The 20,980-nt window shown below is 34.6% G+C and overlaps 2 protein-coding genes across 2 annotated transcripts; both read left to right on the top strand.

Moving 5' to 3' along the window:
- Window positions 1–9,850: 9,850 nt before the first annotated feature.
- Window positions 9,851–13,951, top strand: LOC130623214 (uncharacterized protein K02A2.6-like). The gene has a single exon (XM_057438693.1). It carries the CDS (start codon window positions 9,851–9,853, stop codon window positions 13,949–13,951), a length of 4,101 nt encoding a protein of 1,366 aa, XP_057294676.1.
- Window positions 13,952–14,496: 545 nt separating this feature from the next.
- Window positions 14,497–20,354, top strand: LOC130624306 (uncharacterized). Its single transcript, XM_057439886.1, has 2 exons — window positions 14,497–18,420; window positions 18,493–20,354. Exons 1-2 carry the CDS (start codon window positions 18,291–18,293, stop codon window positions 18,804–18,806), a joined length of 444 nt encoding a protein of 147 aa, XP_057295869.1. The 5' UTR covers window positions 14,497–18,290; the 3' UTR covers window positions 18,807–20,354.
- The last annotated feature ends 626 nt before the right edge of the window (window positions 20,355–20,980 follow it).

The following is a 20,980-nucleotide window of genomic DNA, read 5'->3' as shown; positions in this document are numbered from 1 at the left end:
AGCAAAAGTTTGCGACGCCAAGGCTAACTGACGATTGCGGAAGAACCCTTGCGAGAGTCGACTGAAATACTAACTCACTGCGCATGAGCAGTCACACCTGCAAAGCATTGCCGTACAGAATCTGAAAAGAAACTTAGTTTCCAGCAATCTGCGATAGTGGAAACCTCGCTTCTTTTCACTTCTTCCCAGCAATGGGTGATTAAGGATAAATAAAAACTCAATATGGTGATATCGGTATTCTCGCCTCGTTGGCTTGGCAAAGCGCATATACAATACACTAAGGGGTAAAAGAGGTTAAGTCTGTAGGCTGCTATATACCTAAATTCAGAAAAATGTCCAAACGTTTCTTTTTGCTATCTTTTATGTATCTGTCTTTGACAGTGCTGCTAGGGGACAAGCGAACGGCTTCCCTATCAATAAATTTAAATTTAAATTTAAAAGTTTGACAACACAGGTTTGCGATTTAAAAGAATTTATTTCGTATAAACTGAGCAAGATCGGGGACAACTCGTCAAATATATTAATTAAACAACTGAGGAGTGAAATAGATTTCCTTAAAGAAGAAATAAAAGATTACAAAAAATTGGTTAGCGAAATTTTAAACAGTAATCAACGTGATCATTCAGTTGAAACGTGTAAACATGTGGAACCGATTAAACAGCATAATCAATGGAACAACGTAATCAAAGGTCCCTCAAGGTTTTCTACAAATAAAGTTAATAGAAATGAAGAATTACATCATAACAGATTTAACGACCTAAGAGTTGAAGTTAATGACGATTCTAATCAACAAAGTTGGGGTGATCAAGATTGTAATTTTACGAAGGAGAGTCAAAATACGCACCACGTAGATGTTAACAACCATATTCGTTCGTCAAATATCTTTAAAAATAATGTAACACACAGACGAAGACCCAACCCTGTTATCAATCCGTTTCCCGAAAGAGATCAATTAGCTACGAATCTTGAGCATCAAAATGTACACCATTTTAAGAAGATACGGATAATGACCGATAGTATACCAAAAGGTATTCGAGTGAAAGAATTTAACGAGCAAATAAAAAATGGAAATGTGAGATTTAAGATATTCCCAGGAGCAAGTGTCGAAAACTTAAATTATTACGTACAACCAACACTGGAACAAGAAAAACCTGATATTGTCGTTATCCATGTAGGAATCAACAATCTTTTATCAAGTCATCTAAATGCAGCGTCAGATAACAAAATTGCCGAACAGATCCTGGACATCGGAAAAAAATGTGTGCGTAACGGAGTAGAAAAAGTTTTTATCTCTGCCTTGGTTACGAGCAGACGTGTCGACTCTGATAGAATAAACAGTATTAACAAACTATTAAGAGAAGGATCCGATCTACACGGTTATGGCTACATCAGACACAACAATATCAGAGAAGAACACCTATGGAAAGATGGCATACATTTACGAGAGAATGGTAAGATAATGTTAGCACGAAATTTTATAGCTTTTATAAATAATTTTTTAGATCAGCAGGGGTATTCAATAGGCTTGGACTAGTTTGCGATGATAATAAATCTGATATTCCTGATGAATGTGTTGGGAGTCAATATAGAAATGATCAAAATCCGACACATAATTCTCACCAAAGTTCTTTAGATGAAATACATAAATTACGAATTAAGTACCCTTCCAATCCTCTTTTAGGCTATTTAAACATTAATAGTCTCAGAAACAAAATAATTGATGCAAGAGAAATTCTGACAAAATTTTCACCTGATTATTTTGTATTTGCTGAAACCAAACTAGATGAGAGTTTTCCAAACGAACAATTCTATATTGATAACTATGAAATTAGAACTAGAAAAGATAGGAACAAAAATGGAGGAGGGTTAATTGAATATGTTAAGAAAGGAATAGCCTGTAGACAAGTTAATGATTTGGGTATAACAAATAATGAAATCATTTGCTCAGAATTAACGATAAGAAATAAAAAATGGACAGTTATCAGTATTTATAGACCACCTCATTATTCAAACTTAAACAACTTTTTTGAGGAATTAGAGATAGCTTTAAATAAAGCTCTATCTAAAGTCGAAAACATAATAATTATGGGTGATATAAATATCGATTGCCATAACTCGAACGATTCTGGTTTCGAAACCTTAAATAATTTCTGTGATATTTTTAGTCTTGAAAATCTTGTCAAAAACAAAACCTGTTTTGCTAGTCCTAACGGAACAGCTATAGATGTCATTCTTACAAATAGACCCAGATGTTTTCAACACACACTAACATGTGAAACAGGATTAAGTGATCATCATCAAATGGTAACAACATTTTTAAAATCTCATTTAGCACGCTTAGCATCCAAGAAAATTATTTACAGAAGTTACAAAAATTTTAATGAAGCCAACTTTTTACGTGATGTTGAGAACGCAAATTTTATTTGTAATAGTAAAGATCCTGAACTGAATTATGAAAACCTCATCAATGTTTTCACATCTATCATAGAAAAGCATGCCCCACAGAAGCAAAAAACTCTGCGTGGAAACGAGGCACCATTTATGACAAAAGAGTTAAAAAAGGCAATATATACAAGGTCTAGGTTCAAAAATAAATACAATAAAAATCCTACTTCTGAAAACAAAATCACGTACAAGAAACAGAGAAACAAGTGTGTAAATTTACGCAAAAAGGCTATCAAAAACCATTTCAAAAGGGTAACAGAATCAGGTTTTATTTCCAAAAAAACGTTTTGGGAAACTGTTAAACCCTTGATCTCAAATAAAAGTGGAATAAGCAAAGGAGATATAGCGATCGTTCAAAATGAAAGTTTAGTTACTGATAAAAAACAGCTAACCAAACTTTTCAACGAATACTACATCAATATTTTAGAAAATTCTTGTGGCATGAAACCAAATCCTATAAAATATAAGAATGTAAATGATAAGTCAAAAATGATTGAAGAAATTGTTGATAGTTTTGAAAATCATCCAAGTATCATTAAAATAAAGGAAATCAATGATTCTAACAACAATGAGAACTTCACATTCCAAGAAGTTGATGAAAATACAATTTCTAAACTGTTTAATGATTTAAACACCAAAGTATCAACAGGTGAAGATACAATACCATCAAAGCTGACAAAATTAGCAAAAAGGCACCTAGTAACGCCACTAACAGATGCTATAAATAGTAGCATAGTTTCAAACAAATTTCCAAGCAAAGCTAAGCGAGCTGCTGTAACGCCATTGGATAAGGGAGGAAAAGATAAAACTAAAATATCAAACTACAGGCCTGTCAGTGTTTTAAATGTTTTTTCTAAATTTTACGAAAGGGTTATGAAAGAACAAATAACCGCTTATATGGAATCAAAATTGTCGACCTTTCTCTCCGCCTATAGGAAATGCTATAGTACCCAACAAGTACTAATTCGCTTAATTGAGGAATGGAAGAGTAAACTTGATAAGAATTATGTGGTGGGTGCGATCTTGATGGATCTTTCAAAAGCTTTTGACTGTGTACCACATGACTTACTAATTGCGAAACTAGCTGCTTATGGATTTGACAATAAGTCTCTTCAATTCATTCTATCTTATCTTACTGATAGAGAGCAAGCCACTCGAATAAATGGGATCTATAGTCTATTTCAAATTATCTTATCTGGTGTACCACAAGGTTCTATTTTGGGACCTATCATATTCAATATATTTATAAATGATTTGTTTCTTTTTATAGAAAAATATAAGCTACATAATTACGCTGATGATAACACAATATCCAACTTCTCAAATTCTATTCCTAATTTGATAAATACTTTAGAAAACGAAGCTAAAACTGCCCTCTCCTGGTTAAAAGAGAATAAAATGATTGCAAACCCTGAAAAGTTTCACTCGATAATTCTGACAAAGAATAAGGCAGATAATTTAGGTCTAAAATTTAATATAGGAAATAAAACTATTGAAAGTGAAAATAATGTGAAATTACTAGGTGTGACTATAGACAATAAATTAAATTTTGACAGACACGTTAGTGATTTGTGTCGCAAAGCATCAGCCCAACTAAATGCCTTATTTCGATTTAGAAGTTTCTTATCCTTTCAAGCAAAATATATTTTAGTTCAAAGTTTTATCTACGCAAATTTCAATTATTGTTCCCTTATATGGCATTTTTCTTCTTCTAAATCTTTATCTAAAGTCGAAATGATACAAAAACGAGCATTAAGATTTCTGTATAATGATACGGTAAGTACATACGAAAATTTACTTAAAAATTCCAGCAAGAGTCACATGAATGTAAATCGCTTACGGTCATTGTGTATAGAAATCTCTAAAACTATAAATAACAGCAGCCCTCTTTTTATGAAAGATATATTTTGTTTAAATGATAACGGTAGGACAGTCAGAGAACAAAATACAAATAATTTGGTAGTCTCAAGGAAAAGGACCGCGACTTTTGGAACTAATAGCTTATCAGCCCTGGGACCAAAGATTTGGAATAACCTACCATCACATTTGAAACGATGTGACAACCTTAAAGTTTTTAAAAGCATGATTAAAATGTGGGACGGATCTAAATGTAACTGTGATGAATGTAAGGTCCCTTTATAGAACTTTGTTGTTATTATTGTTTATATATATAAAAAAAATGATTTTATTTAATTGTAAACATAAAAAAAATTTAGTCGATTTAGATTAGTTTTCTTAATTACTTTTTTTTTGGAAACTATTGTAAATATGTGAATAATCGACTTTAAATAAATTGAAAAGAAAAGAAAAGAAAAAAAGAAAAGAAAATCGCTCAGTAACTCCATTGTTAGCAGCTGCGGACGCTTCCCCTGATCTTAAAGAGTGCTCTCTTGTTATCTCTCAACTGATCTGTTTTTGACTTTTCAATGAAAATTTGGGCAGAATCCTTTTCTAATTTTAAGTGTTTCAGTCTAATGCTCAGGAGTTCACTTATACGAAAAAAGCCCGCGAAGCCAAAAATACATAAAATTATGAATCTTAGATGCATCATATTTTCGGACTTTTCATACTTAGCCACCAATGTCTTAATTATTTCCGCAGTAAATGGTTTTTTGCGATTTGTACTATTTTTTGAAAGTAGCCGTTTAGCTCCTTCGAATGCTAACTTTACAATTGGGCTGTCTGTAGGCGATTCAAAACCTGTATTTAGGTGTCCCCATCGAATTCCACAAAAAGCTGAAATGACTGTACTGACAGAACTCTTTTCTACGACTAAATCGTTTAGAAAAATGCAAACAAAGAACGGGTCAGCCGGACAGTGTAAAACTTCAAGATAGTTACTGGTCTATTTCACCCACCTATGCCATGCCCTACGATATTTACTGATTGTCCCTGGAGCAAAGGCTGCTTTGAAAAGAGCTGGTAGGTTAGCAATTTTTTGTCGTGAAGACCCGTCCCTAATTGAATCTAGTTTCTCCCAGATGCCAATGTTGAGGTGATCTGTCAAAAAAGAACAGCTAGTTGATTAATTAATACAAAGTTTGCGTAATCAACATAAATTATAGTAGCTAATTCCTTGGCCTGTATCAGCAAATAGATATTTTAGTCTTACTTTGTTTTGTGAAAACTAACAGTTACGATATAAATTACTTTTATACATTTTACTTATTTTTATTTCCTTATTAGGAGAAAATCTGTCATTTCAAGATGTCCTTCACCAGATCGATATGTGACACAAAAGTAATAAGTTGACAGCAAAAATAAGTGAGGTACGAAGCTTTTATACCGTATATTCTGTTTTGTTAACATTTGAAATTCTAGGCTGGAAATAAAAGAGGGAAAAGCATTTTTTTTAAATGGATGGCCGACATCAGGAAACATTTTTAGTTTTGTGCAAAAGAATGTAATGGCGATAGTTTTAGATTTAAGGTCTCACAAATAATAGTTTTTAATTTGTGGTTATAGATTGTAACTCAAAACCGTAGCTACGAAAGTTAATGAAGCAAGTTTTTCTGTAGGCTACATGAATTCTATACTTCATCAAGTAACTAATGGACATGTATGGTATGATGGACAATGCTTGCATGGGCCTCTGATGAAACAAAAGAATTGAATTGATAAGGAATAAACAGCAATGGAGAAGCTATGGCGGATTGCAATGGAACCTAGGTGGCTAATGACAATTTTATTTTACAAAAACATTCGTGACGCTGGTGTCTTAGAGTCATGTCATAATGCTCGACTAACATGGCACCTAGGTGGCTAATGACAATTTTATTTTAGAAAAACATTCCTGACGCTGGTGTCTTAGAGTCATGTCATAATGCTCGACTAATGTATACACCTAAACCCATACCTTTAGGGCACATTTGTGGATTAAATATTTATAAAAATGTTGACCAGGACATCTTTAATGTAAATATAACTTTTTTACCATTCTCTTTTATATGTACCACGATAGTTTTGTTGGCCGAAGAAAATTAGCTGTCATTGATCAAAATCATCATCTCACTAGACAAATGGCAACGTATGTTACACTCGTGTATTGAGCAAACGAAGAAAAAGCACGGAAACTTTTACTCCAGAAAGAGAAAAATACTTATTCCTACATTCCATATTTTGATTTCAAGAGTTCTGTATGAACGTGAAATCGACACGTCAGGGTTACATGCAGCTAACGATAAGCCAGAAAATCATTGATTTCTAAGACAAGCCAATCTTAATTAACCTGTTCTCTCACAATCCTCCACTTTGATTGATACAGCGATTAATGCTATAAACTTTTGTGACTACTTCATCAGTGAAAAATCTGGCGGTGAAATATTTTGTCGGTGAAAAAAATCGTCGATTTTCACCGACGGATTTTTTTGCCAGGGGAGTTTTACAAAATAAACTAGAAAACGTATTTTATATTTCTATTTTGCTGCAGTTGGATTAATTGACGCTTTTAAAGTATATAAAATACCGTTTATATATTATTTACATCAATGCGTCCTTATTTATTTGCAAATCAATTTCACTCGACTGACTTTGTGGTTCTGCTTGCAGTTTTTGGATTTCTGTTTCTTGACTTCCGGACTAATCTTCTGCCTCTTGACTGTCGGCCTTTTTCTGACTCGTCGATCATAATGACTTGATTATGGTCCTGGTCCTCATCATCATCACCATCATCATCCTCATTATCTGCGATTGATGAACTTCCACTTTATTCATAACTATAAAAATTCGAACAAATTCTTTCATTGTATTAACAAGCCATTTGTCTTTCGCAGAAGATTTTAATAGTAACGGGCCTTCCAATCCACTAGAAGGAATTGGGGACGGCTTGTACTTTAAGGATTTTAGTGTTTCACTCATTCTTGCTTATTAAAAACATACACGTAACGAAATATTTTTTTTATATGTTTACCGATCGTTGAAATAAGGATTTTATTTCAGAAATTATTCCCAGACTTCTGAGGCAATATCCGTCAAAGAGGTAAGATGGCAGCGTAGTATTGACGAACCACAACAAAGTATGCACATAGAACAAAGATAAGTATTTCTTTTTTACTTTCTTCTATGTAAAAATAAATACAGCAGACGACGGAATATCTTCTCTACGTGGTATTTGTGGAAATTCGACCACAAATCCTACACCAGCAGGCGAGGAGACACAAAACAACAACACAACACCCATTCCTCCCACTGCGACTTAGTTTCGCTTTTCAAATCTTTGTCAAATGAGATAGAAAAATTTAAGAGTACTGCGACATTGGGCGTATAAAATCTCAGGTTAGGAGAGCATCCTAAAATTGTGACCTCTCTTAAGCAACAAGAAAGTGCCTTCACTGCTACTCGTACAGTTATCTCAGCTCCTCAAGTGAGCCTAAACAATTCTCCTTTGAGGAAAAATGATGTACCTCAGAATGGAGAATACTCACATCTCAGCCAAGCATATGAATATGAACTAAAACTGTATGCATCTTAGAACGACAAGGAGTTCCAAGCTTGTGAATCAGAGACTGAACAGTCTCTGATTCAATAGCTAGCAAAAGGATGATGAGATGTCTAAATCTTAAAAAAGGTGGATTAAAGCATATCAGGATTATTACAGAGGTTTGTAAAACAGGCCCTGCTGTTGAAGAAAAATAGGCCACTATAATAAACCAGAATTGGGCAGGCAAAAAAGGCAAGGAGGAAATGAAAAAGCTTGCTAAAAAAATCCCAGACCTGAAATTTGTGGAATGTTCTTTCCTAAACTAAACATAGAACTCTGACAAATGTTGTCCAGTATGCAAAAACGCTCAGACGTAAAAATGGCTCAAAAGTGAACCCTCTCTTTGCATCACTTTCCATCGCCAATGAGATCCTTAGTTCTGAAAATATAAATAGGAAAAGTCTGATCCAAAAAACTGCTGATCTAATTGGCTTTTTAGGTCATGCGAATACAGAATTGTGCCAAAAAAAACTCTTTGTAAGATCTGTACTGAAAGAAGAGTATAAGGACTTGAATATGGTGTCTACTGAGGTTAAAAAAAACCTATTTGGTGACAACTTGCCACAGCACATTAAATAGTTGAAAATGAGAAATAAATTAAAGCATGCAGCAACTATATACAAACCGTTATAGAAACAAGTTATACTATAGAAATAACGGCTCACAAAACAGATATTATAACAGAAATAGTTGCCCTTTTTTAGGAAAACGCCGGAAGGGGATGTCCTCTTCCAACAACATCAGCAACAAGCGCCAATACAAGAAATGAATCAGGTATTTAGTATACTGTGATCATCGAGTACAATGTTTTTTCCCTTTACCCCTTGTGGAAAAAACTGACTCTCGTACCATGTCTGGTGTCAGGGGAAAATATCTAAAACAAAGCTTTGACAGTACAACTACAAACCTACTAATATTTAGCTGGAGAACGGGAACAAAAAACCAGTATAGCCCATTTCTCAGAAAATGGAGAAGTTATACATCAGAAAATTACATTGATTACCTTCAACCATCTATACTGAACGCACTTCGTTTTCTGTCTTTACTTTTTAATGCAGAAAAACCTATAGCCAAATAAACACTACCCGTAGTGCATTATCTTCAATATTGCAGTTTGATGACCCTTATAAAACCCTTATGACCCTTATAAAACCCTTATAAACAACTACCAATTGTAAAAAGATTTATAAAGGGTGTCTTTGAGAAAAAAAATAGTACTTCTAAAAAACAATTTTATATGGGATGTTTCTCTTGCATTCGACTCTTTCCGATCTCTACCACATCCAAAAGATTTAGAGCGAGCTCTTTTGGTACCAAATCTGGCAGTCCTCGTAACACTAGCTGTTGGGAGAAAAAGGGTCTAAACTTTACGTGCCATTAATATAAATATGCTAAACTTAGTTAGTTATACATATTACAGTATAACTAAAACAAACACGACCTTCCAATCACATGACTCCCTTACAATTTATAGCATTTAGGAAAGAAAAATTGCGCGTCCTTGAAAATCTTAACTGTTATTTGATAAAAACAGCCGAGCTTAGTGTAATATATTTTACTAGGTATATATCGGATGCCGTGAGTTTCGGCTCGCGCTCTCTAAACACGATCCAAGATGGTGTCACAGCATCTGATATCAGACTTTATGTTTATATGTGATTAGCTTCTTTTATCAGAAGAATACTTTTTATCTGATGATAGATAACTACTACAAATTGGCGACGAGGATTCCAAGAACTCATGGAGAGGTATATTTCATAATTACAAAGCAATCTCGCGTGAAACAAGACGTGTGAATTTTCGAATCAAAACAACAAATTTTGCTGACTCTTACTGTGCGAAAGGAAACTTTGCTAGGCTGTCCTTTGTAATTTCAAGCGATAGTTATACTTGTGCGCGCGCTCTGAGCATTTCTGTGCAGCTAGCATGTCCGTTTTGCAACTTCCAGCCATACCACCCTTTGACCCAAATGGAGAACCGACTTCAGTTGGTCAACGATGGACGAAATGGCAGACCAGTCTTAAATACTACATACTAGCAAGTGGAGTTAGGGATGATGAAAGAAAGAGGGCAATTTTACTCCACATGATTGGACCTAAATGCCAGGAAATATTTGAAACTTTCTCTGATCCTGGAACAACATTTGAAGAAGCCCTCCATAAATTTGATGAACATTTTTCAGTCAAAAAGAACATACCTTTCGAAAGGCATAAATTTCACCAAACCTCACAACAAGTAGGGGAAAGTACGGATCAATTCATTACCCGTCTACGACAACTTTCCTTATATTGTGAATATGGATCAGAAACTGACAATGAAATCCGAGACATGGTCATAGCAAAAACATCGAATATTAAATTCCGCAAACGTTTACTTATGGAAACTGATTTGAATCTCCAGAAAACACAGGACCTTGGACGACTTTTTGAATCTGCAGAACACCAAAACAAAGAAATAGCTAATGGTAAACAAACACAACATGACACTGAAGAAGAAAGCTCTGAACAAATCAACAAACTACATGGGCGTAGACCACCTCATCGTAGCCATAGGAAACACAATGCACCACCACATCGGAACAACCCAACCAAATCATTCAACAAACCAGAATGTGGTCGCTGTGGTATGAAGAACCACAAAAGTCATGAATGTCGGAGATCAAGAGATAAAACATGTAACAAATGTGGTATTAAAGGACATTTTGCAAAAATGTGCCGCACCAAAAATAAACAGCAAGTTCATCAAACCAACCATGAAAACTCTGATGACGAAGATGAGGATATCTACCTATACAAGATGAACACTACGAAGTCAAATAACTTCCCCGTTCTAGTAAACAATAGCGAAATGACTGCTATCATTGATTCTGGAAGCACAACAAATATCATCGATTTTCGAACCTATAAACGCTTATTCAGCAACATCCAGCTTCAGAAATCCAATGCCCGAATCTACCCATACCATGCTACTAAGAAGCTCCCAATCACTGGTACCTTCAAAGCTACAGTTGCAGCAAATCACCATAAAATACTAGCAAAATTCTACGTAATACCTGGTCAAGGAGGCAATTTACTTGGTCACAAAACAGCTGAGCAGCTAGATCTATTACGAATTGGACCAGCTACAACACCCATCAACCATAGAACATTCCAGTTAGGTAGCAGAAGTCTGTCAAAAGGCATACCAGTATCAACAGAACAAGTCCTCAACAAAAACAACAAGGTATTCAAAGGAATGGGAAAACTTAACAACTTCAAACAGAAACTCCATATTGATCCAGATGTCACCCCCATCCAGCAACCAACTAGGAGACTGCCGTTTCACACCAGAAAGAAAGTTGAAGCAGAGCTCGATAGACTGCTGAAATTAGATATCATTGAGCCAGTTAATGGACCAACTTCGTGGGTTTCACCAATTGTCGCAGTACCTAAGAAAAATGGCAAAATTAGATTGTGTGTGGACATGCGCAGAGCAAACACTGCCATTATCAGAGAGAAGCATCCTATTCCAAAACTGGAAGAAATCCTACCATTATTAAATGGAGCCACTGTCTTCTCAAAAATTGACCTGCGAGAAGGCTACCATCAAATTGAGTTAGCCGAAGAAAGCAGAAACATTACTGCCTTCATTACCCATAAAGGAATTTTCAGATACAAGCGTCTCATATATGGTATTTCAAGTGCCTTTGAACATTTTCAGAAAAATATTGAAATGGTAATTGCTGATTGTGAAGGGGCAAAGAACATCTCTGATGATATTTTTATCTGGGGAAAAACACAAGCTGAGCATGACCGCAATCTCGATAAGGTTCTTCGTAATCTTTCTGAGAATGGCCTGCGTGTCAACCCAGAAAAATGTGAGTTTAGCAAGAATAAAATTTTATTTAGTGGATATACTCTCACAACAGATGGCATATCTCCAGACCCTTCCAAAGTCACTGCAGTCAACAAATTCAAAACACCAACAACATCGACAGAAGTCAGATCCTTTCTTGGTCTAGTAAATTATTGCAGTCAGTTCATCAAAGACTACAGTACATTATCAGCTCCACTGAGGAAACTCACCAAGAAAAATACACCATTCATATGGACAGATCTTGAACAGAAATCATTTGATTTACTCAAAGAAAAACTTTGCACTTCTGAAACTATGGCATTTTACAATCCTGAGGCGGAAACAGACATAATTGTTGATGCAAGTCCGTATGGTCTTGGTGCCATACTTACACAGAAACAGAAAGATGGAAACTTCAAGCCGGTAGCATATGGAAGTAGAGCATTAACACCTGTTGAACAGAGATACTCACAAACAGAACGAGAAGCTCTTGCAGTTGCCTTTGGCTGCACACACTTTCACTTTTTCATATATGACCGTGACTTCGATATCACCACTGATCACAAGAGTCTTTTGCACGTAATGTCACCAACTTCCACATCTCCACCACCGAGGATCCAGAGATGGCTTCTTCGCATACAAGGGTATAACTACAAATTAAAATACATTTCTGGTGCCAAAAATGCTGCTGACATACTATCAAGAGACCCTGTTTGTACAGACAGTGAAGGAGAAACTGACGACTCAATTGAATCCTTTATCAACTTTACAGCAGCAGAAGCAGTACCTAAAAGCTGCAATATCGAAGAGATACAAGATGAAACTGCAAAAGACATCATTCTTCAAAAAGTCACCAAAGCCATTAACTCGAAGGCCTGGCCAAAAGATTCTGCTTTGAATCCATACAGACATGCAAAGCATGAGTTATCCTGTGTGAATAACATTTTACTCAAAGGACAACGAATTGTCATCCCAAGCACTCTACAACAGAAAATGTTGCAGATAGCACATGCTACGCATCAAGGAACAACCAAAACTAAACTACTATTACGTGAAAAAGTTTGGTGGCCGCTGATGAACAAACAAATCGAAGATCTAACACTTACCTGTCATGCCTGCCAAGTAACTGCACCCTCCACCACCAGGCATGAACCGTCACAACCAACAGAAATTCCCAAACAACCTTGGAACACTATTGCAATGGACATTCAAGGCCCCTATCCCTCTGGTGACAACCTGTTAGTTTTGATTGATTACAGATCCAGATACCCAATAGTTTCTTCTATCAAGAACACTGGTGTGCAAAACATAATAAATGTTATGAAGCGAACCTTTAGTATTTTTGGTTATCCAAAAACAATTGTAACTGACAACGGTTCACAATTCACGTCCTTCAAATTCAGCCGATACCTTCAACAACATGGTATAAAACACCGGCGTACAACTCCATACTGGCCACAAGCTAATGGTGAGGTTGAGAGATTTAACCGCACATTGAAGCGACACAATCAAACTGCTGTCATCACTGGAAAGGATTGGCGTAAAACTCTTGACACATTCCTTTTGAGTTACCGAACCACACCTCATACCGTAACTAAAGTTCCACCTGCAACACTGATGTTCGGTAGACCGCTAACGAATGATCTTCCTGACGTTAGTCAACTTGTGAAAAGCAACAGTGAATTGGATATAGAAGTAAACAAGAATGATGAAAAGCACAAACAGAAATCCAAGGAAAACACCGACCAGAACCGCAAGGCAAAAACTGTCACTTTTGAAGTCGGACAAAAGGTATTGTTGAAAAATCTTACCGACAACAAAAACAAACTTTCACCGCCCTGGTTAAAGGAAGTCTTCACCATCATTAAAGTATACAAACGAAGCATCATGGTTCGAAACAAGGAAGGAAAAACGTTTCTACGAGCAAACGGACACGCGAAACTGTATAGATCTGCGAAGGGTAAGCAATCGAGTGTTTCTAACGCGCGAAACAGGGCAGACCCTTGTACCTGCTCAAGCAATGCGAATTTTGATGAGAACCAACAATCTAAACCGAATGATGGCCATAACAAAGAAGAAGATCTATACGAAAAGAAAAACCACAAGAACGGTGCAAAAACCTACCCGAAACGACAAAGAAAAACTACAGAGCGTTACGTCATCATCAATCCGAAGCGCAAGAAGAAGACTTAGAGAAAAAATAAGAACGATAACAAGATAATGATAACAAGAACGATAATGATAAACGATGTATATATATAGCAGACGAACGATACGATGTATATAGTAAAAGACCGATGTGTATAGCTGAAGAACAAAAACGTTTTATGTACGTGCAGAGGAACTGAGTTGAAAAGCAAATATGTGAACATGTTATAAAACAAACAATCAAGAAATCAACAACAATAACTTCGAGAAAAAGAGGGATTGTAATATATTTTACTAGGTATATATCGGATGCCGTGAGTTTCGGCTCGCGCTCTCTAAACACGATCCAAGATGGTGTCACAGCATCTGATATCAGACTTTATGTTTATATGTGATTAGCTTCTTTTATCAGAAGAATACTTTTTATCTGATGATAGATAACTACTACACTTAGGTCCTCGTCAAAGCTCTTTATAAGCTCAATTAAGCCACATAACCCTGTTTCAAGGGACACCATCTCTAGATGGCGTAAGTTCATGTGCAGCATTTCTGGTATTAATAAACGTTTTTACTTCATATTCGTCTAGATCTGCTGGTAGCTTAAAGGCGAAAACCCGTGGTGTTGAGATCGGTGAAATACTCGATTATGCTGGATGGTCGAGGGAAATACTTTTGCTAATTATTAAAAACAAGGAACTCATTAAAAACAATAATTTGCTCGAATTCTTGAGTTAAGAAATAGTTGCGTTTTCTCAAAGTTCTGTTACCGAAGTTATTAGATTTACACCGCTGTTGTTAGCGAGCATAGGCCGATAGTTGTTATTGTCTTCAATCCAGAGAACATAAACTGCTACTATAGCCTTGTAAATTGTGAAATATTCTGAATATAAATAAAGGATTCACAATAACAAGAAAATGACTTGTATTTCTATTTATATTTTATTAACATATTCCACTACAACTTTACTCACTGGCGGTCAATTGTAAAATCTCACTTCACTCTCAGGAGTCTGGGAATAATTTATGAAATAAAATTTTCCCAACAAACGGGACTTAGCTTAAGTTGAAGTTTGTGGATAATTTTATGAGTTAATTCTTTCCAAGATAATTGTAAACTAACTATTGCCCGCATAACTTAGCCAACAAGTTTAAGTCGCCTGATAATTCTATCAATCACAAAGCAAAAAAGCTTGTCTCTTACAAATTCAAGAAATGGTACACAGATCGTGTTAGGGGCTAGTTAAAGAGAGCTGAGAGTTAGTTAGAGAGGTGTAGCTCCTGGTGATGTGAAAGTATCGAGGAAATTGTGTCCGATTTGAAACCGTCCCAGGCGCGGTGGATTGCTGAAATGTTTGAAAACCTCAAGCTGCAGGATTACTGAGACTGTTAAATCTGCAAACAAAGTCTTCTCGAGAATTGAAAACCCATTCTATCAGAAAGGAGTAGATAATAATCAGAAATGATTGGCATGTATATTGTTTATTATTACAGAATGTACCAGTAAACTAAAAATACTTAATGCATTCTCTTTATGTGCCAATAGTCTCTCTGAATAGCGGACAACTATGGTGCAAAATTTCTGTCTGCCGCGAAAAAGATTTGTCCGTTAATTAGAGGTGTCCGTTAATTAGAGAGATTACTGTACTTATCATCAAGAATTAAGCAATAATGGGGTAAATAGGAAGCCCTAAGGTGTCTTTAAAGTAAAAATAGAAAATAATGTCCAGAAAAATTCGTCGGTAAAAAATATCGTCGATGAAAAAAATCTTCTGTTACAATAATTTGTCACCAAGGCAAAAATTCGTCACTTTTCACCGACAGATTTTTCACTAATAAGGTAGTTTACAAAAAGCAATAACGAACGCCTCTTTTGTTCTATTTATTGTGATTGCGATGCGTGAATGAGCACATGCCATATTAGGAACGTGTTGAGTCAATGGCTTGTTTTTCAGGTGTTGGATAGACATACTTAAAATCCATTACAGTGCTTAAGTTTGTCGATTTTATCAATGTTTATACAATTAAATATTTTTATTTGGACATGTGAGAAACCAAGAGCACTATTAATTAAAAAGATTTTTCATGTTTGGAGGGATTTACCAATTCTTGGCAGATTTCCAGTGAGTTTAGAGCTAAAAATAATTCTCCCAGGAAATAAGTAAAATGTCAAAACTAACTTCTGTATTACACAATATGCCGGATGCATCCCTACAGAAAAAAACAAACATATATGTACCCCATTGTTCAAAATGGTTTTGCTCAATTAGTCAATTAATAACATAATAAATGAAAGACAAACAAAAATTTTATCACTTAAACCGTACTTGTCATTATGATTTGTACCAACATAATTTAATTTAAACATTTCGGTGCTGTACAATTTCTTTAAACTGGATAAAAAATTGGCCTTAAACAGGTGTTAATAATTCCCTATCTGACTTATTTTAACCACGAAAATTGGTTTAAATTAACAAACAATAACAAATTTAATGTAACATAGATAAGTTTTTGCACTCGTATCTTTGTCAAATATACTACCCACATAAACACATGTCAAATGTGATGCTCATGTTAAATATTACCGTAATTTTAGAAAATTGATGCAATGCAGTTAAAAAGAATCCGTGACCTAAAAGGGACATTTAATTTTCATTTTAAAATAAAAACAAATTTCAATTTTTCTATCAATTTTTCTTTTTTAATTCAATACAAAAAGAAAATTTAAACTCAATTTTCGTTTTTCGTTTTCAAATCAAAAAACAAAAAAGGAACTTCATATTTTAGCAAAAAAGTACGCTCTCCTTCGCAGATGTTTTTCTTCTACGAACCCAAGGATTACTTTGGGTCATTTGGTGCTAAAAATCCCAAAATGTAATATCAATTTCTAAATTTCTGATTTTTAAGAGAATTTTAAATTTGAAAATTAAATCAAATTTCGTTTAAATCAAAAATTGAATTTTAAGTTCAATTTTTGATTTTTAATTTGAATCAAAAATTGAAATTTAAGTTCAATTGTTAATTTTGGTTTAAATAGAAAATTGAAAATTTTTAACTCGTAAATGCCTAAAAGAGTAACAAATCATGTGACAAGTCATGTGATAATTCTGGCCTATCAGATCAATTGACGTGAAGTGTAAAGAGTTGTATAACATTGGTAGGATTCAGTTAAATGTTGTTTGTCTTACCACAGAAACAGACATGAATAAAATTTTTACTGAAGAAATTCTTTCTTTTTTTTCTCAAAAAAAAAACTTATGAAGAGATAAGCAATATCTTGCAGTCGCGATATCCAGGAGAAAGAGGTTATTTCGTAAAGTCAATAAAACGGTATTGTAAAGAAAATGGATTGTCGCCAAGGGTTTCACAAGACCATTTAGAACAGATTGTAGCAACGGCAGTTCAAGAAGTATGTATAAGACATTATTACATTTACTTCAGTTATTTTTTAATAATTCGGCATTTCGTTAGAAAAATATGTTTTTCTAAGATTTTTACATTTCTCTACATGACACATTTATATTGCAGATTTTCTTATCGATTTACCTCCTCGTCTTCTAAGATATGAGTAAAGTAGAGAAAACAGCTGTAAATTTTGTTGCGTGCTTTCTTGAGGAAAATATTTTTTAAAGAAAGCGCCACAAATTTGTTTCCTGAACTGGCTTGTGTTACTGGAGTATATTAAAAATACCAGAAACAAAAGTTAAAACTTTTTTTCTTAATTAATACTTTTTTCTCTTGCTGAAATATTTTTTCTTGAAAAAAATTTTCATTTCTTTGAATAAAACATCGTCTTTATAAATGAACTCTGTTATTCACTATTTTATGACATTGACCAAATTTATTTATTTAAGGTTGGTCCAACGTATGGGAGGAAAATGATGACAGGGTATATTGCTAATAGAGACAATATACGTGTTAGCCATAATAGAGTTGGACGAGCTTTAGCAAAAGCTGCACCCCAAAACCACCAGAGAAGACGCACTGACACCGCACTAATGGTTAACCCAATACCTTTCCGGGCCGATTACTTTGGTCATAAAATTCACTATGATCAAAATGAAAAGCTTGTTAAGTATGGGGCTACACATGTCATTGCCATTGATGGTCATTCTCGCTTCATTGTCGGCTACTCCACCATGCCAATAAAAAACAACGCTCTTATTTACGATGAAATATACAGGTTAATTAAATTCTCGTTGCTTTCACTGAAAGACATATAGTTTGAAACATATAGTTTGAAAGACATAAATTTTGTAAAGGAAAAAAGCATAAAAAGGTTTTGTTGTTCAAAAAACATTTTCTCACCACTGAGGGATATTTTGTTTAAAAACAAAATTTTATAAATTCGCGGGTAAATTATCCGGTAAAAAAAATACTGGTAGAAATGGACAACAGCAATACTATCAATATGGAAGATGAAGTTCAAAAATTTTGTGTGTCATCCATTGTATGTCTGGTGACTGGTTTTGGTGTCAATCGAGTTGTTTCAGCGTGGAATGAACACTCAATACCAGGTCAATTTAGTACGTTTTTCAATATCTATTCTCACAAATTTATGGGTTATTAATGTTATATATATTATTTAGGTAGAGGTGTTCCGTCAGTAATAAAAGAAAATACTAACAGATTGACACCGTTATCCGTTGAAGAATTGCCCCCAAAACACGAAGCTGTTCAGCTGTATGAACAAGTGTACCGCGGTACATTGTCGAAAGAGCACACCTTCGGCCAGGATCCGCTTGCAGGAAGACAGCAAAAATTGGAAGAAAGAGATCAGAGCTTTTTCCAACATTTTTCTGTTGAAGAAATATTTTCCGAATGTGTTAACGAACGACCACAAATGTTGAGAGAAGCTATCCTTTTTTACATAAATAAAACTGTAACCTTAGCCCAATTGTAACCATACTCATGACGTTGTATGTAATAACTAACAAATATTAAAACTAACGAAAATGAACGGAAATATTTTTTTTAAGATAACAGTCTGGCTATTTACAACATAGAAAACCCAAATAGAAGAACAGAGAAAAAACGTTTTTTCTTCTTCTCATTCATTTCAAACATCTTGAATGCGACAAGACAGGAAGAAGGAAGTTTCTTATGAAAGAAACATGACTTGCACGAAATTACTGCAGTAAGAAGGAAAATAACCATCTTTTAGATAAATAATGCCTAATATGAAAAAAAAGATTTAATTTAATCTAGATTTTGCTAACTTTTGGGTAAATTAGTTTTAAACATATTTGAAACGCATATCTGCTTATTCGTGATATTACAGTTAAGTATCCGCAATCGGCTGAATTTATAAAAAAAGACAGACAAGCGGAATCGTTTGATCTTATGGCTAAAAAATAATGAATGAAGCCATGGCATGCCATAACTACAGAGCTCTTAATTTTTTCATTTATTGCAAAATTTTGCCCGGAAAACACAGATAGTCGCCATGGAGAGCATCACATTTTTTAAAAATGGTGAAGAAAATTTAACATTCACAATTCGAAAATGCCAGGCTAATGCTTCTAGGCTAGCCATTGTTTTTAAGGTACGCAATTTTTTTTACCTAATTTGTATTTTTAAACTCAAGAATTTCTTGATTTTTAATCCTTATTGACAAAATATTTTTAAATTTGATGAAATCACTCAGCTCTGATATGTTACGTTTTTATTCGTAGTTAATCCCAGAATCCGTTTACATAAGTAAAGAATTTGGGGCTATAGACTTCCAGAACGAAGATGGCACGTTTTCCGCCGTAGAGCGAGCTATGGAGCACGATCGATTCGAGGTTTTCGGTGACAATGCAGTATCAGCCCCTGCGCTATCGCCTGTGCCATTTGGGGCGTTCCGGCGAATATCTTCAAGGTGCGGACTATTTGAATTTACTGAAAACTAGCTAAGGAGGTCTTACTTATTAGCTTTTTGCTTATCTTTGCATAATATTTAGGGTTGTTTTGATGAAGTATTAGTGATAAGTACATTTTGTCAATTTAGTCCTTCTCAACCACTACCACATTCGTCGTCGCCACTACCGTCATCTTCTTTTTCGTCTCCGTTGCCAACGCCGAGAAAACGAAAATCAGATGGATGTATCATAAAAGTCTAACTGGCAAACATGATAGGGAAAAAAGTTGGTAAGCATTACTTTTATTTCTTTTGTGGAATTTTTCTTTTTAATTTATATTATTTATTTATTTACTTTCACATTTCTTATAACAAAAGTGCGTAGTTTAAAAATCATACACAAATTATTCTTAATAAATGATTCTTCTTTATGTTTTGTTTAAAAAAAAATTTAAAATTTAGGTGAAATTTCAAGAATGCAAAACTTTACACTGTCGCCAACCAATGCAAATGTCCCAGCGATCATTAGCTTTGCAGAAGAGGGATTCGGTGTACAACCATTAATACTTGTACACGCAAATGGTCTTCAAATGGAAGACACTGCTGCTACTCGTGGTGCGTTCTTTAAGTAATATTTAAAAGCAAGAAAATTTATATTTTAAGTTTACGAATTTTTGTATATGGAAAGGATTTTAAAAACAGCTAGGCTAAAATTGCTGAAAATGTTTACTTTTTTAGACAATACATTTTGGCGATGCAGTGCGAGAAAGATTTTTGCCGTTAAACGTGAAGAATTCGTCGGAACTTCAGACCGATTTACTGATGGGGATAATCATGTGAGAGAAAGTATTGACGAAATAAAGACCATGTTGCAAGAAAATATATTGCTTCCAAGAGATGTCGGAGCATTGCTGAAATCAACGCTACTCATTGAACCTTTAAAAGAAACATTCAAGTGTGTTGTGTGTCAAGACATAAGTGCTTCACCAATAGCAATTTCAATGTGTTGCAAACAAGTACTTGGATGCTTCACGTGTGTGGATCAATGGACGGAATTACGATGCCCCCATTGCCGTAACGAGTTTTACGAGACCGTTACGGTCAATGTTTTTGAAAATATCTTAGCAATTTTAAACAATTTGTAATTTTTTTATATGTGCATTAAACTTTTTTTTCTAAAAAAAATGTTTCTTATCCTTACTATCCTTACTAGTAAAATTATTTAAGTTCTTGAA

The sequence above is a fragment of the Hydractinia symbiolongicarpus genome, chromosome 13 (assembly GCF_029227915.1).
Source record: "Hydractinia symbiolongicarpus strain clone_291-10 chromosome 13, HSymV2.1, whole genome shotgun sequence".
NCBI lineage: Eukaryota > Metazoa > Cnidaria > Hydrozoa > Anthoathecata > Hydractiniidae > Hydractinia > Hydractinia symbiolongicarpus.
This window is presented reverse-complemented; position numbering and strand designations above follow the sequence as displayed.